Genomic DNA, 22980 nt, shown 5'->3' with positions numbered 1-22980 from the left:
GCCAGGTCGGCGGCTGGCGTTTCTTTTCCTGCGAAAAAAGGCTCTAGCATACTCCGTTGTTAAGTCGAAAGCCAGCCAAGTTGCGTGTGGCAAACATTTGTGTCACCCTGCCAAATGAGCATTTTAAAATTGGCTTTATCTCCAGTCTCAGAATGTCAAGCAGGCTTTGATTTATCATCCCTATTATAAGTAGGTGGTGGATTTACATGCGGAACCCTATGTTTCCTTCACAAACATACTTGAAGTTTTGCAAATGTGGGCACGGCTCAAAAAGAATCACTAGAGCACTTGTGTACTTAAAGTACAAAGGTGTAGGTATTCTGAAATGTTTTTCCAGGCCTATATGCAAGAAAAGTAAGATATTTTTGTTGATGGTATAAAGTATAAATGCTGCGGTCGGGAAAATGTAGGTCTTTTTTCGGCGAGTTCTTGCGAGTGCATTTAAAATTTCCTAGCTGCTGAACTGAGGTTCGCAAAAAACACAGTTGGAGTGTATTTTCAAAGTGGTGCGAGTGCACTGTTGAATCTGGTTTTACAAATATATTTCAAGAAAGCTGCTCTGAAAATACCAAATGCATACTTGCATCCATGTCTTATTAGTGTATCTTTTAATAGTAGATTACATTCACCAAACTCACCACTGCAACACTGCTTAGGTGACTCCTAAAGGGAAATGAGTTTGCCTCTGCCGGTAGATTACATACAGTGCCTTGAATGCAGCAGTTTCTTAGGAGTGCAGAAAATGCCAAAGGTGCAAAAAAAAGTATCGCTGCCCCATACAGTTTCATGTCCCGTCACCAGTCTTGAATGGGTAAAGTGTGGGATTAGTGGAGCTTGCCTAACACTCTTTTGAAATGAACTCTTAAGCAGGCACAGATGTGTACGTAAAATAGATGTACGCAGGGGTGCAAAAGAAGCAAGTGCTTCTTTTGCACTCTTTTGCCGACGCCCATGCCTACAAGGTACTAGGTACCGATGCTCTTGTTCCAGCCCTGGGCAGTCGCACGGCAGCAGCTTCCATAGGCTGTTCTGGTTGGCGTAATTACATGATACACGACCTGCAGTAACAGAGCAGCAAACAACCTTATTTTGTCGAGGCATTTTCTCGCCCACATAGCTTACCGGTCTTCAGTGGTGGAACGCATATGTGTCCAAGGTAGTTATCGCATCAGGCACTGGACAATGGGCTCGATCTCTCAGCAGCATTATATTTGTCAACAACTCTCTGATTGCTTGGAGGTGCTCGACTTCTGTTATCCTCCGGATGTTTTCAGCAATTAAATTCATTGCACGGCCTAGCTTGCAACCTATGGGGTCTCGGGGTTTGCAGCTTATCGTAGTGCTGGGCAAAAACAATTGACATGCATGGGTGCTCACTGCGGGCTCAAAATTCACATCAAAGCGTTATCAATTGCATGTAAATCCACTGCCTGATTATAATTGAGTGCTGTTTTCATGTTAACTTTGTGGTGGTTGTACTTGGATTGAGACTCTAAAGTAGTCATTTCTTTGAATTCTGTTTCAACATCTGTTTGCCAAAATCTTTTTTTTTTCTCTCACTGACATAAGCATCGCCCTAGTTGGTTAACAGATGACCTTATTTGTGTTGCGTGTTGTCTTTCTGCGGTGGCTTGAAATTCTCTGCAGTGGCTCAATGATTTTTGTATGTGCTCGTCTTCTCGTAAAATTGGTGCAAGATCTAGCACCAGATGTTTAACAAAACAATATGTAGCTAGATGTTCAAAGCACAGATATAGAGCTATGAAATGTAATTGTATGAAACAAGTAACAAGTGTTCTCTTCAGTAACATATTGCAGTAACACAAGCAACACGTCTACAGGCATGATTTTTAATTTTGTAGCAGATTGTACCAGTTTCCAGTGTTTTATGGTGTTTGAAGCATTCATTTCTTTTTCCTAGCATGCCTTTTGTTTGAGTCGCTGGCTGTGTGAGTGAAGCACTAGTTAGCCAGTATTTTTTTATTCTTTGTGTGTGTCTTTGTTCTGGCTTGTTTTAGAGGATTTTTGTTTACTCAGACCATGGTAAATTAACAGAAAATTAGCTGCCCCTATTATGACATCAATGTATCAGTACACTTGGTTAATGCTTGTCTTCGAAGACACTCTAAAAATCTCATATTTGGAACTGTGCACACGCGCAAAAAAAAAAAAAAAAAAAAGGACTAGAGAAGGAAGAACTACCAACGACAAATTTTTATGATCACATTAGATGACGCCTATGTAGGCCCCGTTATATATGACCCAGGGGACTACACTTGTACAAGGGGAAATCTACCACTAAACACTACACTGTACTGCAAGCATGTTTATTTCTTTCTGTAGTGTATCTAAGGAAGCATGGCTGACGCAGTCACCTTTGTGCGACAAAATATAGAAGGCTTGCACAGACTCTCTTGGCTCCTGATTTTTGAGGGAAAATAAAATCTGAAATGCGTCCAGAACGGTGTTACTGCATATAAATGTAAGGTGGCCTTTCGCAACAAATCTGGTACGTCTACAGAGAGTTTCCTATGGAGCTGCTGGGCAGTACCATTGTCAGCTTTGGTGCAAAATGTACTTACACAAGAGTGGTGTGTGCACTGGTTTGAGAGTAGCATTTGAGCATAATTTTTTTTTAGCAGTGTGGATAAGGAGTAGGCCAAAGACTTCCTCTGTTCAGGTGTGCAGATGATTATTTTGTTTTTGGCAACTACCTCCAACTTAGTGGTGGATACAGAAACAGCTTTGTGCCTTCCTGGCTAGAAGGCACAGCTTATTAAGTTCATTTCAAGATCCAATATTACAGTACCTAGCCCTAGAACTCACTTTTGTACCTGGCCATGTCTGAAATGCTTTCACCGGGACCGGAGAAGCCTGTTCTCAATCTTGCCCCTGATCTATCTGAAATTGTTCAGCATGAAATAGTAGTGGCTTGTTTAATTGGCTTTTCACAAATCCTGCTTGCATTAGGGGTGAGTCAGCTGCCTTCATTCAGCAAGTGGTATCTCTTAGGAAGGCAGGCTATCCAGACTTGGTTTTACTAGTGGTAAGCAAGAAAGTGGCAGGAGCCATTAGATCAGAGGGCAGAATTATTTAAAAGGGGTATGGAGCGGGGCGCGTTCTTTGTGGTTCCCTACAGGCATGCTCTCTCACATTGTTACAGAAACTGGCAGCCAGATGTAGGGATCAGGCAGCTCTTTCTGCACAAAAAAAAGCTCGTTAGCATGTGCTTGCTTGTTAGAAACAAGGTTAAGCAGCAGTCCCAAGAGATGTAAAGTACAACATTCATGCCAATTTGTTGCAGGCAAAAAAAAAAAAAAAAAAAAAACTTAGGCTACCCATTGCATAGCAATATAATGTGCAGAAGTGTATATTTTGCTGAAACAGGATGATGGGGGCAGATTAGACTGGGGAAGATTCATCAGGCTTGCAGAGCGCCTTTTTGCTCAATTCACTGTGCAGAATGTGGATGTGTTCTGTATACCAAGGACATTGAAATGTTATTGTGCCACAAAAAGTTAGTGGAAACCTTCCACATTTCGTCACATTTCTGTGACAATGTGGCAACTGTGTTAGCCACGCTTCGCTAGTTACGCTGAAAAAAATAGATTACCATGCTAATGGCACATGTGCACTGTTTAGGGGTAGATTTCCTTCTGCACATGTGTACTCCCATGGATAATAAAGCCCATGTATGTGCCTGTTTGTCTGAGCATAAAATTAGTTTTTTAAAAAGTATTGTGCACATGTTCCTTCTCTAGCTAGTTTTTTTTGTGCGCCATGCCAAGAATGAGCCAATTTCAACTAGCTCAACTTTCCGTGGTACTTCTAAAAAGCTCACTGGAATGCTTGATTTGTATTTACTGCCTTGTGATTTTTTTAAAAGGAAAGGGCACATAGGCCTTCTACTTTGACCACCCTGTGGGGAAGGGAGGTGACGGGGTTGCATCGTTAAGCTAAGTGATTAAAGGATATCGGAAACGAGTAAATGAGCGTGCTTGTGAACTTTTAAGTTCTCTCCTGGTCCAAATGCTACGGCTGTGCAGTAAGAAAGCTTGGTGTGCTTTTTTAGGTCGAAGCATCATGACCAAAAAGGGTGAGGGCTCCCAGGTGAAGGAATCGACTGATAGCAGCACCACCATCGAGGACGATGATGTGAAAGGTTTGCTTGCTTTGGTTTACTTGAAATTTTTCTTGGTGCGGTACTTGATGCCGGTGCGCTCGGCTGCATTGAACTGCAGAAGTGCTGTTTTCCATGCGACCTTTATCTATCAAGATACTGCTGTGTTAGAAGAGACACGGACCCTTCGTCTGACTTGAGAGTTGCTTAGTAACATAAAACAGGTATAAAGCTGTCCTTACTACTGTGTGGACCGTGAGGATATTTGCTCTAAGAGGAGAGTATCAGCAATAAACAGCACACACACATAAAACCTTGTTACAAGAGACACTCAAGGGACCCAGGAAACATCTCTTGTAACCAAGGTCTCTTTTATGCGATGTTGCTAACATGGCAAACATAGAAAAACTAACCGAACGGTCTTCATTCAAATGTCTCTTATAACCAAGCGTCTCTTGTAACAGTGTCTCTTGTAACGAGGTTTTACTGCATATGTGTGTGTTTGTATACAGTTTTTAAAAGTCTTCAAAAATAATTTGCTGCTAAGGTACAAAATATTTTCTGTGCTGCCGCTTCCAGTTATAGTTCAAAACTCAAGTTTTGCAAAAAGATCTTTGTCACTTGGGCTTCCTGAAAGGAGCAGCCAGGCAAGTGTGGCCTAAAGCTAGTTGGGATTTTCAAATTAACGTCACATGCGAGGCCACATTTCATTAATAAATTCTGTCCATAAAAGTGGCATTCTTTGTTCTGGTTTTGAAATTTATATATTTTGGCCGTACAGCTACCTATTTTTTTCAAGCATCAGAGGTTTCATTATAGCATGTATCTGCTCATGCAGGGTGGTATAAAATGTGTATAGTGCACATTTTACACAAAAAGTAGTCGACTAGACTTGCTTTGAGGCCTTCTGCACACTTTCAGGGTAACATGCTACATTCTGAGCACCTTGGAATCACTGTATGCGCTTTACAGTAAAGCTTATGTTGGGCTCTTTGATTAGGTTTCTGCAGCCTTGCTGGTTTTGAATCAGTGGTGCCTCCAAAGTGCCAGAATTTTAAGGGCAATTAAAACATTGCATTTGGTGCTTTATGAGCCTTGCTTTTTTAAGCTTGTAGTCTCAATTTTGTTGCATGTAGAAGAATCCAAGGCATGTAAGATAAAATGTAATGAATACAAAGGTGAGTATTTTTGTTTGTGCAAATTAGCTTGAGGTGTCCAAAATGTTATTTCCAAAGGTGCACTTGACATCCACCTGAACTGCAGCCATACAGCTACAGAGGAAAGAGCTTTCTCAGAACACTTTGCAGTGAAAAAAAAAAAAAATCGTCCTGGTTTCAGATGTTGACTTAGAGCAGGAAGGGTGCTTCTTCAACTGTGAAATTGAGAAAGCTCTTTCCTTGGTAGCTCTATTGCTGAATTTCAGGTGGATAATATGAATTAGGTTTAAGCCCCAAGCACGACTTCAGGAAACAGATTTTGCTAGTACAGATCAATGTCTATTTTCTGAAACCGTGCTTGGTGCTTAAACCTAATTCATATGATGGCATACCAACCAGCCCATATGGACACGTTAATTCAGTTCAAATGGATGTCAATTTTTCTTCTGTAGAAACTCGTACTCCGCCTTGGGGGTTTCCTAAACTGGTCGTCCAAGATGTTTGTGAAGTCGTGGAGTGCACTCAAAAAGAGGCAGCGGAGGTATTTCAGAAGCATAGCTTTGGTTCTTTTCTCAACCCAAAGAAAGAAAGAGAAACAGAAATGTTGTCCGTGCTGCTCCTGTTGCTAGTAAGCTTTGCAGGCAGGGCTTCATCAGCAGCTTATTTTAGCAAATGTCTCGGAACCATTTATTGGCGTGACCTAGGTTCCAGCTGTAGGGTAACTGGAGGCTGAATGCTGTGACCAGAGGTTAGCAAGGTGTTTACTGCACTTACCAAACGTTTTGCTGAGCCCATTACATTACTAGCCCCAAATTTTTGGCCTGTTGTATATGTATGTGCAACAAATAGCAATTAGTCTAACTTATAGTGGTACAGTCATGGTTCGTTAACTCTAACTTGAAGGGGACTGAAAACTTGTTTGTATTTAGTGGAGCTTGGATAAAGGGGCTACAGTGAATAAGAGGCTTACATGCCCCGCTGCATAACACGACCACGACCCATGTGCCATGACTAAACATGTGCGTGAAAAGTTGGCGAATCTTTTAATGTTGTGGAACATGCCCGTCTCACCATGATGGAACAGGAGAACACAAGAGACGGTGATGAATGTCGTGATCGTTAAGGCAGAGAAAAGTGCAGTAAATAAAGTAGACAGCGGAAGCCATAGGCAACTGGTTATTATGCAATTGGTTTGCATGATTACTACTTTTCAAGTGATTGGCGGTGGCTATCAACGGCAGTCGCACGGCCACATTACCAGGTGGAAGCTACTGCCACATGAGTGTGCCCAATGAATTTGGGAGCTCAGTCGGCAACATGATCTGTTTGAAGAAACTGTCACAAATGCTCATGCATTCGAATTGCTGGGAGCTTCTGCACATGGAAATACACGGACTTGTGATGTTCAGCGGCATCAGTTTGAATTAATAGGAATGTCTGATTAAGAGTATGAATAAACAAGCTTCAACTGTATACACAAACCCTTAAAGGGGCCATGCAGACAAAATACAAGTTGCATTATTCACTAAGAAATTAATCAATTTAAGTTAAAATTTTGATTCTCCTGCCAAATTGTGTGTTTTGTGATGTCTGCGATGATGCAACAAAAGGTCTTCAAGCGAATATGTTAGCACGTCGTTTACTCTGCAGCGGACGCTGAAACGTCTTGTTTACCGTCAGTCCTCCTGATGGTGCCACCATAATATGCAGGACCGCCATTCGCCCTCGCTTTGTTTCTGACCGTATTTGCACCTGGCTTGTTTTTGTTGTGGTTGGAAGTAATCGTTTCGTGAAACATTGGGCATGCTCGACAAACATGGTATAACGTAAGGCAATGTCGCTTTTGCCAATCGGCCAGTGTTGTGCGAGATAACCCCAAAGCACCGGGCTGCTGTGCAGTTACAGTGGAACCCCGATAATACGACTTTCAAGAGACCGCGGGAAAGCATCGTATGACCGGGGTGTTGTGTGACCGGGGTGCGGCTAAATGCCGGCCTAGTAGATGGTCTCACGCGACAGGTGGGCTAAGAACTTACTTAAACTACTATATCAGCGCGTTCTCGCGTGTTTTGCGAACCTTTCTCTGAAATCCCAAGTTAAAAAAAAAAAAAAAATCTTCTATGTTGTGCCCCCCTCCCCTCCACGGCTTTGGAGCTAGCCCGCCAGCCAAGCACCGCACGCTACGTGACACCCGTGCCATCCGGCGCTATTTATACCCCGCCAGCCGCGCGCCTTCGTACAAGATAAGGCCGACGGGGCCGAGCAAAAAGAGAGGGGGGAAAAGTGAGTGAGAAACTGGCAAGGCTAAGCAAAACCAACGATAGTACAAGGCGGAGATGAAAAAAAAAAAAACAGAGCTTCTCTACAGGGGGAAGACACCCTTTGAACGGTACCATGCCATCGCTATTGGGTCAAAGTGCTCAACACATAGGTGTTTTCGTCTCCCACAAGACCCATCAATGCCAAATAGATAAGATGATTCAAACTTCGCGATTAAACAGTGTTGGGCGAAAATTATAGCGCGGTCTTGCTACAGTGACTTGCCTGCGGCGGCCAACGAGTGACCCAAAACAGCGGTGCCAATGTATACGTGTCTCGCGTGAATGTAAGCACCCTAGCAAAGAAAGAAGGGGAGTGACAATGCCGCTTTGAAAGACACTGATAAGCAGAGAGGAGAGGGAGAGAGAGTCATGAAAGGCAGAAACTTGAATCGAGCGGGCGAGGAAAGCAGGTGTGCAGTCATCGCCGTGGGGCTGCGTCGTAGTGTTTTTGCATTCATTGGCGGCTGGATGGGAACTTTAAATTCACGGTCTGTCAGCCGCCGGATCCCTGAACTATGACTTTTCGTGGTTAGCGCATTGGCGTACTGCTGCCGCGTGGGGCCGTTGAAGGTTAACTCCTGCTCACGAGTACCCGCCAGCTTGCTGCTTGCGTCTGTTCAGCAAGTGGGTTCGCTTGCATGTGGACCTTTGCACATCAAGCAGCGTCAAACAAGAGTTAAGAATAAAGGTCGAGATGAGGCGGCGAAATAATGTAAATTATGGGAAAAACACCAATTTATCCGCGCCAGGGTCCGTCGTATGAAGCGGACCGCATGTACCCGATCGTCATATCATCGGGGTTTTTATTGCATTGTTTCTATGGGGAGTTTGCCGGGACTGCGGTGATCCGTCATAAGAAGCAGGTCGTCGTACGTCTGGGGGACGTGCCAGTGGGGTTCCACTGTATAACAAGCATAGTGCGCGCAGTACCACTAGCAGTACGCACTGGGGCTCTTATGTTTATGTGTACTTTTGTAACTTCTATTGTTTACCCCACCATTCTTACTGCTATAAAATGAATGTGCATCACATTTAAGTGGAAATAGCTCCTTCTGTAAGCTTATAAGCCCTGTCTAACTTGCATTTGCCTTTGCCGGCCTCAGCCAATCGCACAGCTGTGCATATGACGTCATAGGTTCTAGTGCAGGAAATGAGCTAGTGAGTCGAATGGCCATTTCCTTTTTTCTTAATTATGTAGCTTATTTGAGCGAAGTTTACGTTAGAAGTGGTGTCAGTATGATTCTAACGAAGCACTCCTTGAATGAACTGAACTTGGGTTTTGTTTTCATGGCCCCTTTAAATGGAACAAAGAGCATGCTAGAACTGTGCACCTACTAGCTTGGCAATGTATCACCATGAACGTTTAAAGGAGTTACAAAGGTGCGATGTTTTAGCGTAACACATTGGCACTCTATCATTTACCTTTGTCAAGAACATTTTAGTTTGAGTCTAAGCATAGGGATAACTACATGTGCAGGGTGTTTCTTGAGAAACTAGTGCTCAGTGGCAAACTGCTTTTGTAGTTTTGAAGAAGCGTAACTCATTGGGCTGGAATTGCAAAGAAACATTCACTTGCAGAAAAATATGAATCAGTGTAGTTGTCTTTTTTCTCGTAGTTTGTCATATTGCCTTTCACATCAACTGGCTGTGCCAGTGCCTTCAGAAACCTTGTGAAGGGCAGAAAGGGATGGCCCAATTCATTGTTCATCAAGAGTTTTGGCTTGTATGTACATATTAGCTTCAAACCATTGTTCCTTTGATTAGCTTTAGTGCTTTTCACAGCTATACTCATCCCATTAACTGATAGTTATCATTTCAACATTTTTGTGGCTCTGCAGTCATTTGGCTGTTTAGAGCCATAATTTTTATTTCTTGGTCATGGTATAGAGCATAGGGGCTTCGTACTGGCTCATGTCAGCCCTGTTTTAGTTTCATGCTGTTTTGTGATGGCCGTTTTTTTATGCAGAATCCATATTTGAAAATTCCTCTATCATGAAGTTTTCACACTTTTTTTGGTGTAACATCCCTTCATTACACTTATGCTGACAGCATTGCAGCTATTTACTTCATGCGCTTTCATTTGCAAGTCTGTGCAGAGGTACTTTTTTGAGCTGAAATTTCAAAATGATTTGCCAGAACACGCAGGGTGGCACACACACCATCAGAGGTACTTCTGGTCACACTAGCTGTTCATTTCTGGACTGTCGTCTTGTGCAGTGGGTCTGTTTCGCCTCTCCAATAGTTGTGCATTGTTGTTGGTGGTGTTTGTGACAATTTTTTTCTTTTTTGTGTGTGTGTGTCATATTTGCAGTTCTGCACTTTGTGTAAATTTTTTCACTTCCTTGCATGATTTGTGGCTGTTGTTGTGCAGGGCTGTTTAGCAGTTTTGTTCTGTATCCTCTCGCATTGTTTTTTCCCCCCTCTGCTGTGGTTTTGGAGACTTGGTATCTAGGGCCAGTGAGGACAAGCTTGGGTGAAATTTCTGCTGGTAATCCTGGTCGTAGTACATATTTGTGCTGTATTTCAGATTGAAATTCATCCTCCCCATTGTTTCACTGTAGACATTCCCAGGGCTGTTTCTTTTTGCTTCTACAATCATACAGCAGGAATTTGGACGAGGCCCAAATTCTATGGATAGCAGTTGTCTTTATTGAGTGGCAGGTTCTCATAAGATCAGTGCATGTGCAGCTTTTAACAGATTCCTTTCCTCAATGGAAAATTTCTTGGAAGCTGTTAACTAGCCCATAAACATACTCACATGAAATTTCCGCCAAAAAAGCATATTTTCATGACGTGAATTGAAAATGTTTTAGTTGCCACACAGTGAGCTTTCATGGCGGCACAAAAGTTGACGCAGCTGCTGAGTGCCGTGTGCAGAATTGAGGCTTCCGGTCCTTGTTTTTCAGCACCAAGCATTGGTTTGCTACTGCGGAAGTAAGGCATGTGTAGGACTGGTTAGAACACGTGCGCAGTAAGCTATCTAAATTGCTGGCAGGGTAAGGCACTTTGTGCGTTTACCTGCGTCCGTGTGCATTGCATGTGCGCAAGCGAACGCTGTGTGGCCCAGAGTAATCTGAAGCCTTCTGTCGTAACCCATATGTGGCATTGAGCCAGTGTCGTTGGGACCACTGCCGGTAGTTGTTGGGTATGGCGTGCTGGTCCGGTTGCTTCTTTCGAAATAACAGGCCTAGCAGAGGCTTCTGGTTTGCTATGTCACATGAACGCCCACTAAACTGCATGGTTGGTGAGCACTTACGCTGTCTTTTCTTGCCCCCTCTTCACATCCCTGTTTTGTTCTTGGTTTATTTTTTATTTTTTTCCCCTTCTTCTCCCACTGTCTCTTTCCCGTTCTTTTTAGACAACGTCCACGCTGCACCTGAACGAAGTAAAACCGTTATTCAGGTGGACCAAGGTAGGCAGGGAGTACCTTCTTGGCTGGCCTCACAGAGTTGTTTTACTTTCTCTCTCTCTGTCTTTCTCTCTCTCTCTCGTGTACTCACTGTGCTGCTTGGGTCTGTTGTGCTGCAAATGCTCGGCTGAAATGAGTCTGGGGAACCCGTTGGTGTGTGTACACGGTGGTGGTGATGTGGTGTGCGTGTGAAGTGCTTTGGTCACTGTTGTGTACATCACGCATTGGCTGTTGCTGCTGCCCTAAAGCTTGCAGAATGAACCAGAGGTGGCCTCTGCATGTTGGACAGGAAGTCGGATTAAAGCTTGGCGCATATACGGTCTTTTCAAAATGATAGAGCATGTTGTTACCGGCAGTGTCGTAGCTCCCATCAATGATTTCAGCAATTTGAAAGCGAAAGAATGGAAGCTTTTGTGCAAGCTTGTAGTGGGGCCAGTAATGTAAAGTACGTATTGACTTTATGGTGTTGAACTTTCATCATTACTGCAGGAGGCTCTGTAAACATGGCTTTAGTGAAGGGTTTTTGTCGTGAGCTTTTGTTTTCACTGTTGCTGAAAGAATTGAACTGCCATGTCACAGGGTGACTTTCTGAGGGCAACTCAATGCAAGTGCACTCAACTACATAGATGAATGGAAGGATGCACAAGTTTAGGCTGCCTCAACAGTCCTTACTTGCAGTATTTGTTTTGACGTGTGAATATACTCGAAAGTGGATTTCAGCAGCATGCACAGTGAATACATTTGTCTTTCCTTGCTTAACTTAGGGTGCTGGTACTTTTAGGATGTGTGCAAGCCATCCTAGAATTTTACTATTACTACAATCTATTGCTTTTGACCTGCAGCGATGATTCTTCGTATGTCCAGCAGCACAAAATTTGCCTCCCAAGCATGTTGCGTGGTCGTAGCAAAGAGCTAAAGAAAAATTTCTGCACGAGGATTTTGAAATGTAGATCGAAGCACTCTCTCCTTGGTTACATTTCATTTGGGGATGCGTGGTTTTACTGGCTTTTATTCACTTGCCTCATATTCACTTGCCTCATATATGTTTTGGACATTCTGCATGGCTTTGTTTATGCGAAAGACTATGGTGTGGTGTATGGCACACTCCAAATTTGTTAAGCATGCCAAAAAAAAAAAAGATAGTTGCTTGCAATGTCTGTAGAGACGTTTTTTTTTTTCTTAGACTGCAGCAAGTGTCTTCAACAGTCGCCTTGCTGCTGTTTGTATGGCAGTCTGCATTTGCTTGACCTGAGCTGTAAATTGTTGTCTTCTTTCCTAGGAAAATGCATGCATTTCACTGTGAGTTTTGGTTTTGCAGCCATGGAGGTGCTCTTGTGCACCTTATTGTTCTGGTTTGTGCGCTTGCTCTAGCTCTTGTGTGTTTTTTTTTACATTTTTTTTTCTGATAGCTTGCTTATTGTTTGTGTTATCACTGCCTTCAAGTGCCTGAAACGTAATACTGGCTTGGAAAGTGTGGGATCTCTTGGACCATTGCAATCAAGTTTGACTCGATAAAACTCGTTCAGAGCAACAGTTCAAAGAAGAATTTCGAATTTCTTTTACTCCTTCAGTGCAATGCGTACTGATACTCTTTTACTGAACTTTAAAGTTCTTAATAGTAGCCTTTGTTATAACAGGGTGCATAAAGTAGCTGCCTTGCCGGCAACTCGCAGAACCAACTCCCAAAGAGGTCTGAAAAAACAATTTTTGTTGCTCCTGCTCACTGTGCACCGATTCACATGTGAGTACTAGAAACATTGTTAGCTAGATAGTTCGCATATTTAGCCAAAGCTGATTTTTTTTTTTAATATTTTTAGTCTATTAGACTATTTCTTTTGATTTTCAAGTAAAATCTGTGAAACTTGTCAGTCTTGGTGCTTTTCCCCCACTGATTTCAAATGTGGCATTATTTTTTCAGTCAGTCAATTAGTTTCCGAGATAAGTAGAGATAATTCGTCAGTTTTGGAGGAACAATAGACAAAACAGTATTGGTCGTAACACTGTAATCCTTACATTTTCCAACACTATAAACACTTGGGAGTGCAATAAGAGAATCAGATTTTCGATGCACTGCTTGGAGCTAATTTTACAGCTCATTAAACTTTGGAGTTTGAAATGGGCACTCAAAATGGCTCCTTGCCACTGGTGCCACCAAGGTTTATTAAGCTGTAAAATTAGTTCCAAGCGTGCTGTGCCGTGTCACTGAGTGCAATCCAAGCATAGTTTCCGAAGCTGTTACCACCAGCACAGTACAGCTCTTGTCTTGAGCCTTGGAAAACATGTAGATCTCAGCTAGCGAGCTGGCATAATGAGGTTGGTATATATGTGCGTCACTTAAATGTGCATAAACCTAAAAGTGCAAAGAAAAGCAGAACATAAATACAGGCAGGCGAGGGTCAGCTCATATGTGTGGCTTCCCATAATGTGAGATATATGATGGTAGAAACTACATAATTATCATGTGGAGCCATCTTCAGAGTTAGTCTAAATATGGGAAAACACATAAGGGAATTATAGCTTACAATTGTTAAAATTTCTGAAGCCTTGATGTTTTGGCTGACTTCATCATGTTCTGAAGCTTTCACCGATGAAACTAGTGCAGTAATTATGTGCTCACAAAAGAACTTGCTGCAAGCCCCAAAAAACTGTTTCGTATTGTCTGCACACTTTGCACATTGAGCTACTTGAGAGCAATTCTCACATTGTGACACTGACGGAACTGAAATTCAATAAAAGCGAGAAAGACCCAGGCTGATAACTTCGTTTTATTTGGATTTTGGTCGAGTTGGGTTTTTCATGAATTGCTTAGTAGAGTTGAAGTCAAATTTTCATTGCAACCTGTTAATGAGATTCCACTCTGCTTCCGTGCCAGATACGTTGAAGGCACACCAATGCACTCTGGGCTCTGGCTTACTCTTTTGCCTGTGTCCTTTTGTTCTTTTTTTTCCCAAAAAAAGTTAAATCGCCATGCTTCGATAGCAAGGGGAACCCCAAAAGCACGCAAGAAATTGCACAAGTAGCAAACTTAGCTAGTGCAGTAGCCTCTCCTACATGCAGTGTGCCTGCTATCACCTTTCTAAGTGCTTCAGGTGAGACATTGGTCTTTGTTATAAATTTTGTAATGGTACATGCTATGAGTGACATTTTGCTTCCGCTTCTCATGCTTTTCATGCTGAAAGCACTGGCACCCTATGGCTAAAATTGGCAGCACACTTTTTTCTTGCACGACTTTTCATTTTGCATGCGTGCACGGGCAGATGGAGCCATGGGGACTGGACACACGCAATCGTTACTCAACATTGGAAATTCCCAAGGTGTCAGATGTGGTGGGTCCAAAAAAACTTATTTCATAAATTCCGACAAACTTTTGACTTGAGCTAAGAGCACTTCAATGTGTTCTTTTTCTCTGTGATCAGTGTGACAGAAATAGAAAAAGCAGCAAAAGCTTGTTTCCCGTTCTTTCTTTCTTTGTTACTATGTAATTACTTTTTATGGCGCACTACTCCGTAAACTGCAGGCTTGCTATTTCGATGGCCTTTTCACTGGCTATAGCTGTTCACTTAGGAGTGGAGGTCCACGATCGGCTTGAGTGAACGTTGCCAGGTGTTGTTGCTACTGCCTATGTGCCTCTGCCGTGAGCTTTTCCTTCACCTTGGCTGCGTGTACTATCAGTGTGCACAGCCAGCATTGTGGTGTGACGAGCATAGACTTTGCATGGAGTGTGTGCCATAGACATAGCTAGCACTACTTGCTTTTTGGACCACGTATGCATCTCGCGTGTGAGCCACCCTTAATTTTCCAACTGCTTTCTGGCTGCTTCTATTTGTGCAAATTTTCCTCTTGCCCGTGACCTTTCTAATCTACCCTGAAAAGAAGCCAGCGTGTTATTTGCTTTCCTTGATCTGAGAAGCTCCCAAATGACCCGCTAAACCTCTTTTTTTTTTTTTCTATGGTATCAGCCATAAGGAACAATAATGGTTCTGCCCATGATCGTGAGTATATTCCACATGCAATCTTGCTCTGCAGAACCAAATTTTCTTACAGCGCAGTTACTTCATTTTTATTCAGTAAGCCTTTATGTCAATGTAATGCGTATATATGAAAGCACTGAGCAAGCTTTAAGTCTGCCCGTTTTCATTGCCGTTTAGATTGCAAAAGTCGAATCCCACCCCACTTTTCTTTTTCTTTTTACATCTGCTGCAATGCTGAATAGCAACAATAGCAACTCTTCAAAAAGATATGAATTCTGCACTGGGCTGTAAATGCAGAATGCCTGGAAATTTGAAACTTTTTCGCACTTCTAAAATGGCGAGTTTGTCTAATACCTTGCAGCACGCAAGCAAGAGATTGTCAAGCTCACTGAACAACTCATTGAATCCATCAATGGTGGAGACTACGAAACTTACACGTGAGTGTCTTTGGATCACTTTTGCAGTGGGACTTTAGGAATACACTTGACCGAATTATAATCAAATTATAGTCAAAACAAGTGGCACTAAAACGTAATGATTGTAGACGGTACACTTCAGCTGTGTACTTATTGGCTGTGCAAAGTCATTTCTCGCTGGATGCCTGAGGGCTTGAGATTGATGGTCAAGTTTCACAAGTTTGTAACGAAGGCAGAGGTACACACTTTGCCGTCTGCATGAAGAGACATTCAGATGACTAGCGCTGTCCTGTTTCTTCATGTGAATGCCTACGTGCACACCTTCACCTCTATCATCATGTCTCCAAAGCAATTTGCCCAGGTGATTTCACGAGTTTGCTCCTCATTTCAATTCTGTTCTGCTTGCATGTGAGAAACCTCAAACGGTGACAGTCTGTGCCTTGGTCAAGCACTGGCCTTGGTCAAGCACTGGCCAATGGGCTCCTATTTTTTCTGTCAGGTCCTTGCTAAGCCTGCAAGAGTTAAACTCTGCTGACCATGCCCTCTTTTGTTTCATGTCGTATGGTTTTCTCTGAATTCCTCCCCCAAAGTGATCGCGCCCCGAGGAGGGCCCGCATCCAGAGCCATTTTCAAGCCCCACTCCACCATAGTATATTTAAAACCCTAACAACTTTCCTGTTTTTTTTTTTTTTATAATACAATTTGTTTATAAAGACACCCCAGTGATTAGTAAATTCATATTCCTGAATGCAACATTCACTGAATGTGTCACGAGACAAAACAAGGCCAAAAGGTAGTAACTCACGACATGAATATCCAAGCGAACAACAAAAAACGAGGCGCGAGGACGAATAAATCAAAACGACACACCTGACACTCGCATTTTGTCGTAGCGCACTGCCAGAATCAATCAAAGCAGGCTTCGTTCGGTGGCAGACAGGGCCGTATATCACCTATGCTATTGTTTCATAATTCAACAGTATGGGCATGGTTCTAGTACCTTTCAGGAACAACTAACATAAATGAAATGTTTAGCACGTTACCACCTTACAGACAACTGTAACAGCACACAATTGAGATATTGTAATAGGGGTGCTGTGATTATACGAGCAGTTCAAAGATGGCAGAGACCAGTAACAAAAATGGCGTGGAGACCAAGGTCTCCCTTTAATCAATGTCCGCCTGATTATTCCGCACAAAACAGGAATGCTCAACAGGGTAGAACCGGAAAAAAATTAGTCCATAAAAGTGAACTGGGGAAAAGTAATCCATACTGTCGCATGAATCTCGTGGATTGCCCTCAAAATTTATCTGCACATTTGCTTGCAACTGCACTAAAGGGACTCGTGGGTCTTCGGCCAAATTTTATTAACATTTGAGCTGTTGTAAAAAACAATTATGAAATAGATTTTTACATGAACAGATAGTGATGTGCAATCATATTTTTGAAACTGCATAATGAGTAATTACAGTTTTCTGCACTCATTATCTAGACTAATCAAGGAGTGCAATAAAGAAGCTCACTGCAGTGTGCGCAAATTTAGAAATGAATGAGTGATGTCTTTATTTATGGTATGATGGCTCTTTGGCCTAAGGGAAAAGGGCGTGTAGGAGGGGGAAAAAAATTAGAGATGAAATTGAAAATCATTGATTGATCTGGGGTGGAATCATTGGACGCTGTTTTTTTGGTCATGTCTGTTGACCCAATTCTTTGTTCAACTCGTGACATGTGAGCAGGTTCCTTTTTCATCTTGTCGTGACTGTCTGTTTCTCATGGACGGCTCTATGCTTGTCTTACAGAAAGCTGTGCGACCCCCACTTGACTGCATTTGAGCCTGAAGCTCTAGGTAACTTAGTGGAAGGGATGGAGTTCCACAAGTTTTATTTCGACAATGGTACTGCATGGTTCTGTTGATCTCGCTTTTGCAAGCGGCACTCTATCTTGAACTTTAAGTAAAGAGTTCACAGTTAGTGTGGCACTGCATGCTTGACTCGAGTTGTGCCATGTGCACATGAATGAGACACTTCTGTGGCCCTAGCTGTGCATAACCCGCCTTAAGTCGCTGTGGCCAGCCCTAGCACTCCAGATGGGCCTTCCCGATCTGCGTTGTGTGTCACTTGTGTGTGCGTGGGCTTCCCTTAGAAGTCTAGCGTCCAGGCTGAGAGCTTGCCATAGAAATGGTATTTGTACCTGGGATCTGCCACTGTCTCCTCCGCTTCAATACTATCTGCAATGAGCAGAAGAACGTGGCCATAACTTCCCCTTATGTTAGTGCTCACTGTAGAGGTGGTGCAGCACATGCTGCATTGCCAGGCAATAACCACCTGTTTTTCACGACTTGCGCAGTACACAGACTGGGCTAGCTGGAGACCTTTGCTATGTATTTTTAACAAGAGTAAACTAACAACGGGCGCACAGCCAGTCTTTGAGAAAAGACAACTCTTGACACTAAGTGCATATACAAAGGGTGCACCTCTAATGCTAAAGGAGTTGTGTACAAATATACGGGTGGGCAGTATATGTCATGTCTTTAAAAACTATGGAGGGTCGTTCATGAGCCAAGAAAAGAGTGTTTAAGAAAGTTGCTTGTAGCATTTAACTAGCCAAGATGGAAAACATGCTGCTGCAAATTCTGCACCTTTTGTAATGCGAAAATTCGAATGTTGTTTTCAGCACTAACAATTGAATATGAGCCTGGCTCACTCAAGGCTGCTGCCTCGTCTGCATGCATATTGAAAAAATGTTAGTCATTTTATCTATGCAGCTGCTACAAACATTGACGCACCCATTCATTCCTCAAAAATTCTTTTCAACAACCACAGAGAGTGGGTTCTTTGGTAGGCAAAAACTTTGGTAGGGGAAAAACTTTGGTAGGCAAAGGTTCAACAATTTTTTTTGGTAACCTCGAAATAACTGGCTGAAAAAAAAAAAAAAAAAGGAGGAGGGGAATAAAACTGTATGTGCATGTGTTATGTACATGCACAAGATAGTGCACGTTAAAGATCCCCAGGTGGTCAAAATTATTTCGGAGCCCTCCACTACGGCGCGCCTCATCACCTGCGTTGCGTCGGCGCGTTAAACCCTACAATCAATCAATCAGATGTTATTTGGGACTGGTTTCTCAGCAAGGAGTCTTAGTTTGTTTGACTGAGCAAAAGAGTAATACATAGAACCCAAACTGATTTATTTTTAAAATACAGAAAATTGTTCAGTGCAGGAAGTGGCTTTTCTTTTTTTAAATAACCCACCGTAGCACTCATTCAGATTTTCATGCCTGTATGTTAGTGTATGGTATTTAGAGCTTTCTAAAAAATGTGTGTATACAGTATTACAACTGCACAGTCCTCCACACCCCCTTGTGTAATGATAATGATTGTATTCTGGTCAGAGTGCACATGTAGCATGGTTTTTAATGGTTAGTTCGTTTTGTGCTGGTTACTGTAATCTAGCTGAGCACTGAACTACAGTGTTTTGCTTTCAATGCTATAACTTGTGCATTCAAATGTAGCCGTAATTTTTATAAAATAAACATAAAAAACACTGCCAAAACAATAAGTAACATGCATTTCAAAGGTCATTTGTAATAACCTCTGTGCAGAACATAGACTGTAGTAATTCAACTTCAGCTAATCATATTGCCATACCATGGGTCTAATCATGAATTTCCCATTGTGCATGGCCATTTGTAGGCTTGTGCAAAGAGTGATTTTTGCTTTTGAAGCAAATACAAGCGGATAATGGTTTCATTCAAATAGTTTCAGATTGAAGAGAATGCAACTTTAATTACAAAATTCTGAAATTTTCGATTTTTCGATGCGTCAGTAACAATCTCGTAGGAAAGAAGCTCATTTAAAAGCTTTTGTAAGATTTTTCCGTGGCATAAAACAAGCAGAAAGCAGTCATCCTGCAGCTTTATCTTTATTTATGATACTGTATTTTATATGGGCTCAACAAATTTCGTCTCATGGTGCAATCCCAACCACAAGTGTTTCAGTATTAGTGTGATATCAGGGTATAACCATTCTGATGTGATCATCACAATTTTTGTAAGGAAAAATGTTGGGGCGACTGTGCACTTGACCAGTGTGCAGGGTACGGGAAACATGTACAACAGACCAATCATGGTAGTGGCTTTAACCGTTGGTAACTTTAAGCTTCTTCGTGGCATCACACCACCTGCTACTCCAGTCCAGCCCAGTTCCATCAAAGTAAATTACCAGCCCAGTTCCATCAAAGTAAATTACGCCCTCATCTTCCAGCATGCAGTGCATCATAGCGATTGACCGTGGCATCACAGCACAGTGGACGGTGTTTATAGCAATGACGGTGTTTACGGCAGTGCATGCTGCGTACCACAAAAGTACTCCGCGAGTAGGCCTAGAAAAGTTACAGATTGAAAGGGAGTCTAAAGTTCTAGTTTTGAATTTTTTTATTCACTTTTAGTAGAAGCTGTCTTCGCTGGTGATTGTCTTGCTAGTACAGGCCTTCAAGCCATTAGACCTTTCTGTTTAGTCAGTAGTACAGTCAGTATGCATTCACCAGACTAGAATGGATTGAACAAGGCCTACATTTAGCCTTTGGACGGTTAATGAAGTGTCCTTTTAAATAGCCTGTGTACTGTGCCACATGTTTGCTATCAGCCTGCATGAGGACAAAGCCTGCTTCGATATCCTACAGCTTTCGAGTTTGGCCCCAGATTTAGCTCCAACAGCCAATGGAGCGAGTTAGTTGATTACATGTCTCATAACTGCAGAAAAAGCCACCTCGAGAATGCCGATACTGTTGACATGCATCCAAGTGGTACTCATCCCACTTCCTCATATCATGACTTACTACACAAAATGGCCAGGTTGTATCATTTCAGTAATGAAAGTTATGGCAAACTTAGTTTTGAACGTGTTATTTGGTGCACAACTAAGCATGTCCAAGTAGCAGTGCGGTGGTACCTATACCTTAGGCCTTTGTGAAGTCAGGCTTTATGGAAAGCCCCTTGTAAACTCTGCCCGCCGTTAGGCAAATCACAGACCGACCTGGTGTAGTTGACACCGTATGTCCACCTGTAACGCTACAAAACATTTTATGAAATGACGAATTCCCTCTGAGCTGAAAATGTTCGCTTTTCCAGGGTACCTTGAACTAATTGGGGTTCAGTGTTTTAGAAAAAAAAATAAGTTACTTCACTCACGCTCCACTCCTATGGTTAAGAAATGATTTTTGCACCAATGATGAGTCGTCTTGTCTTGGGTTCGCCATAAAGAAATGCAATGTTGCTGTGGTAGAACAGAAACGGTTCGAATGTTGAAATTCCAGAATGGCTGTGCCTGCTTTGTAGAGCCATTTTATGCACTTTAATGGCACCACTGTGCCTTTGAAAGTTCTACACCTTTTTTAATGCAAGCGTTTTGGGATATTTTTCTCGTGGATTGACCCATGTGTGCAGCTGTGTTGCTTAAAATGATGCAGGAAGCTCTTGGTATAAGTTCTAGTCGGGAGATCCAACCAGAGATGGCATAGTAGTTCATCTATGGTACTCGAGAGACACTGTGGAAGATTTTCATATCAGTCTGTTGTTCTGCACAAAGGTGACAAAACCAGCCTTCTGTCTGTGCCAGTTGTTCATAGTGTGCTTTGCATGTTAATAATAACAAAGCCTAAAGCTTCAGCTTTTGGTTGCAAGCATAAGCATAGCAGTGCGTAACTGCCTGTATAGCCGTACCAGTACTAATGCAGGAATGGCTTATTTTATTGTCTTGTGTGGGGCACGTAGTGACTGTGCCCCTCCCCCTCCCCCCTTTTTTTCTCGATGTTCTTGAATTTTCTGTCAGCTCTTGCATAGTCCAGTTATAAAAATTGCTATTGTTCACAAGCTCTCAAAAAAATTTTTTGTGTTGTTCATCACTACCTGGAACTGAGCAAGAAATAATTCTGTGAATTGACTGTGTCTCCTATGCTTTGCTTATTGCTTCATTGATTCCTGGAATTCAACAACCTGGGTGAGAGTCAAGTCCAAAGCCTTCTTTTGTATGCACTGCTGTCGGTGGTTTTTCCAGCTTGCTTCAGTTCTTCCACATGCATTTACACAGTACCCTGCAGTGACTAAAGAGTGCCCGCGATTGCTCAGTGGCTAAGGCATTGTGCTGTGGAGCCCTGGCACATGGTTTCGATCTTGGCTGCTGTGACCATTTTTCTGATGGAGGTGAAAAATGAAAAGCCCCGCTTGCTGAGAATTCGGCACACATTAAAGACTTCCAGGTGGTCTAAATTAATCCGTAGCCCTCCACTGTAGCATGCATATGCATCGGACCGGTGTAGCTTTTGGCACATTAAACCTCATAAACTAAAAAATTGGGATGAAGATTGCCTGTGATGACAGGCAGTTGTGTTCTTAGTAGAACTTATGTGGCCCTTGCATTGCATGCAAGATTTTTCATGCAGGGATTAAAGTGCCTGACTCTGCACCTGAGGTAAATGTTGTTAATGAAAGCGTTTGACAGAAGAAAAGCAAGATTTGTTTGGTAGGGATTCGCTTACCTGTGTTGCCCAGTGTGTAATGCTATCTGTGTTGCTTTCTAGGTGCAGGGAAGAGCTACAAGTCGCAGAACACAACGATAATAAACCCCACAGTGCACCTACTAGGGGATGACGCTGCCTGCATTGCCTACATTCGGCTCATGCAGTACATCGACAGGTGCGCCTTTTAATGATCCCTTTATGTCGTCAAAAAGGCACTCCGAAATGAAGTGTGTTTACTGAGCGAATGTGGTGAGGCACTAACCAGCCAAGTGAAATCTGCCAGCACAGAGGCTCGTGGCCCTAGTCAGGGTGGTGATGCATGCTCATTTAACATGTCCGTGAAATGACGACTTTCAGTGCGCCTAACAAAAAGACTAAAGTACTCCAATGTCTGTAGTTGCCTGTTGTATAGTGTGAGATGAGGTACTTTCATGTTTTTAGTTCTCACCAATTCAGATTTATCCAAGGAACATTTATTTTTCATAATCATGGAGACAGAAGAAAAAAGGAGTCCTAAAGGACATGTGGTGGCACGTAGTTGGCACCACCCAGGCGAGTTTATGGAAATACACAGAAAATTTTGCATACCGGCCCGCGGGAGAGAGCATGTTCAACTGTGTTGAAAAACTGGCATTGAAAAGCACTGAAAAACTGGCAAAAGCTAGCTTATTTTGAGTTGGTGCATCAGTTGACTAGCTCAGTGGTCTCTTCCCTGAATATCCACTAAAGCACGCACACAATTATTGTGGTGCATGGGGTGCAAGTTGTAAGCCCTGATTTGATACAGATTTAGCTGTCCTGTTCATTTCGGAACTATGATCCAATTTTCAAGCTGGTGCTGGTTGACAGTGACAGCATGTGGGAACTCGCTGATGGGTTCGCGTGCTATTCGGACCATACAATTTACAACATTTTTAGCCCCTTACCGTTCTGCGGTCTTTGCGTGCTCCACTGTGGTCAATTCTCTCTCCCTGGGCTCTCGGGCTTCTAGAACCTTCCATCTTCGAGCACTAACATTGAGAAGGCATTTTCTATACGAGAATTAACCAGTCAAAACAAGCACTATGCCATC

General features: G+C 42.6%; 1 protein-coding gene across 1 annotated transcript in view; it reads left to right on the top strand.

Annotated features, from left to right (window-relative positions):
- Positions 1 to 22980, top strand: part of Camkii (Calcium/calmodulin-dependent protein kinase II) — a gene marked incomplete in the record, with an annotated part of 218706 nt that overhangs the window by 191110 nt on the left and 4616 nt on the right. The window contains 8 exon segments of the mRNA XM_077686096.1: positions 4073 to 4162; positions 10957 to 11010; positions 13965 to 14096; positions 14265 to 14333; positions 14967 to 14999; positions 15340 to 15415; positions 17195 to 17289; positions 21969 to 22083. Of these exon segments, the coding sequence (XP_077542222.1) occupies positions 4073 to 4162; positions 10957 to 11010; positions 13965 to 14096; positions 14265 to 14333; positions 14967 to 14999; positions 15340 to 15415; positions 17195 to 17289; positions 21969 to 22083 (664 nt within the window).

This window comes from Haemaphysalis longicornis, unplaced genomic scaffold, assembly GCF_048455015.1.
Source record: "Haemaphysalis longicornis isolate Haplotype H1 unplaced genomic scaffold, Haemaphysalis longicornis Haplotype H1 scaffold_1, whole genome shotgun sequence".
Taxonomy (NCBI): Eukaryota; Metazoa; Arthropoda; class Arachnida; order Ixodida; family Ixodidae; genus Haemaphysalis; species Haemaphysalis longicornis.
This window is presented reverse-complemented; position numbering and strand designations above follow the sequence as displayed.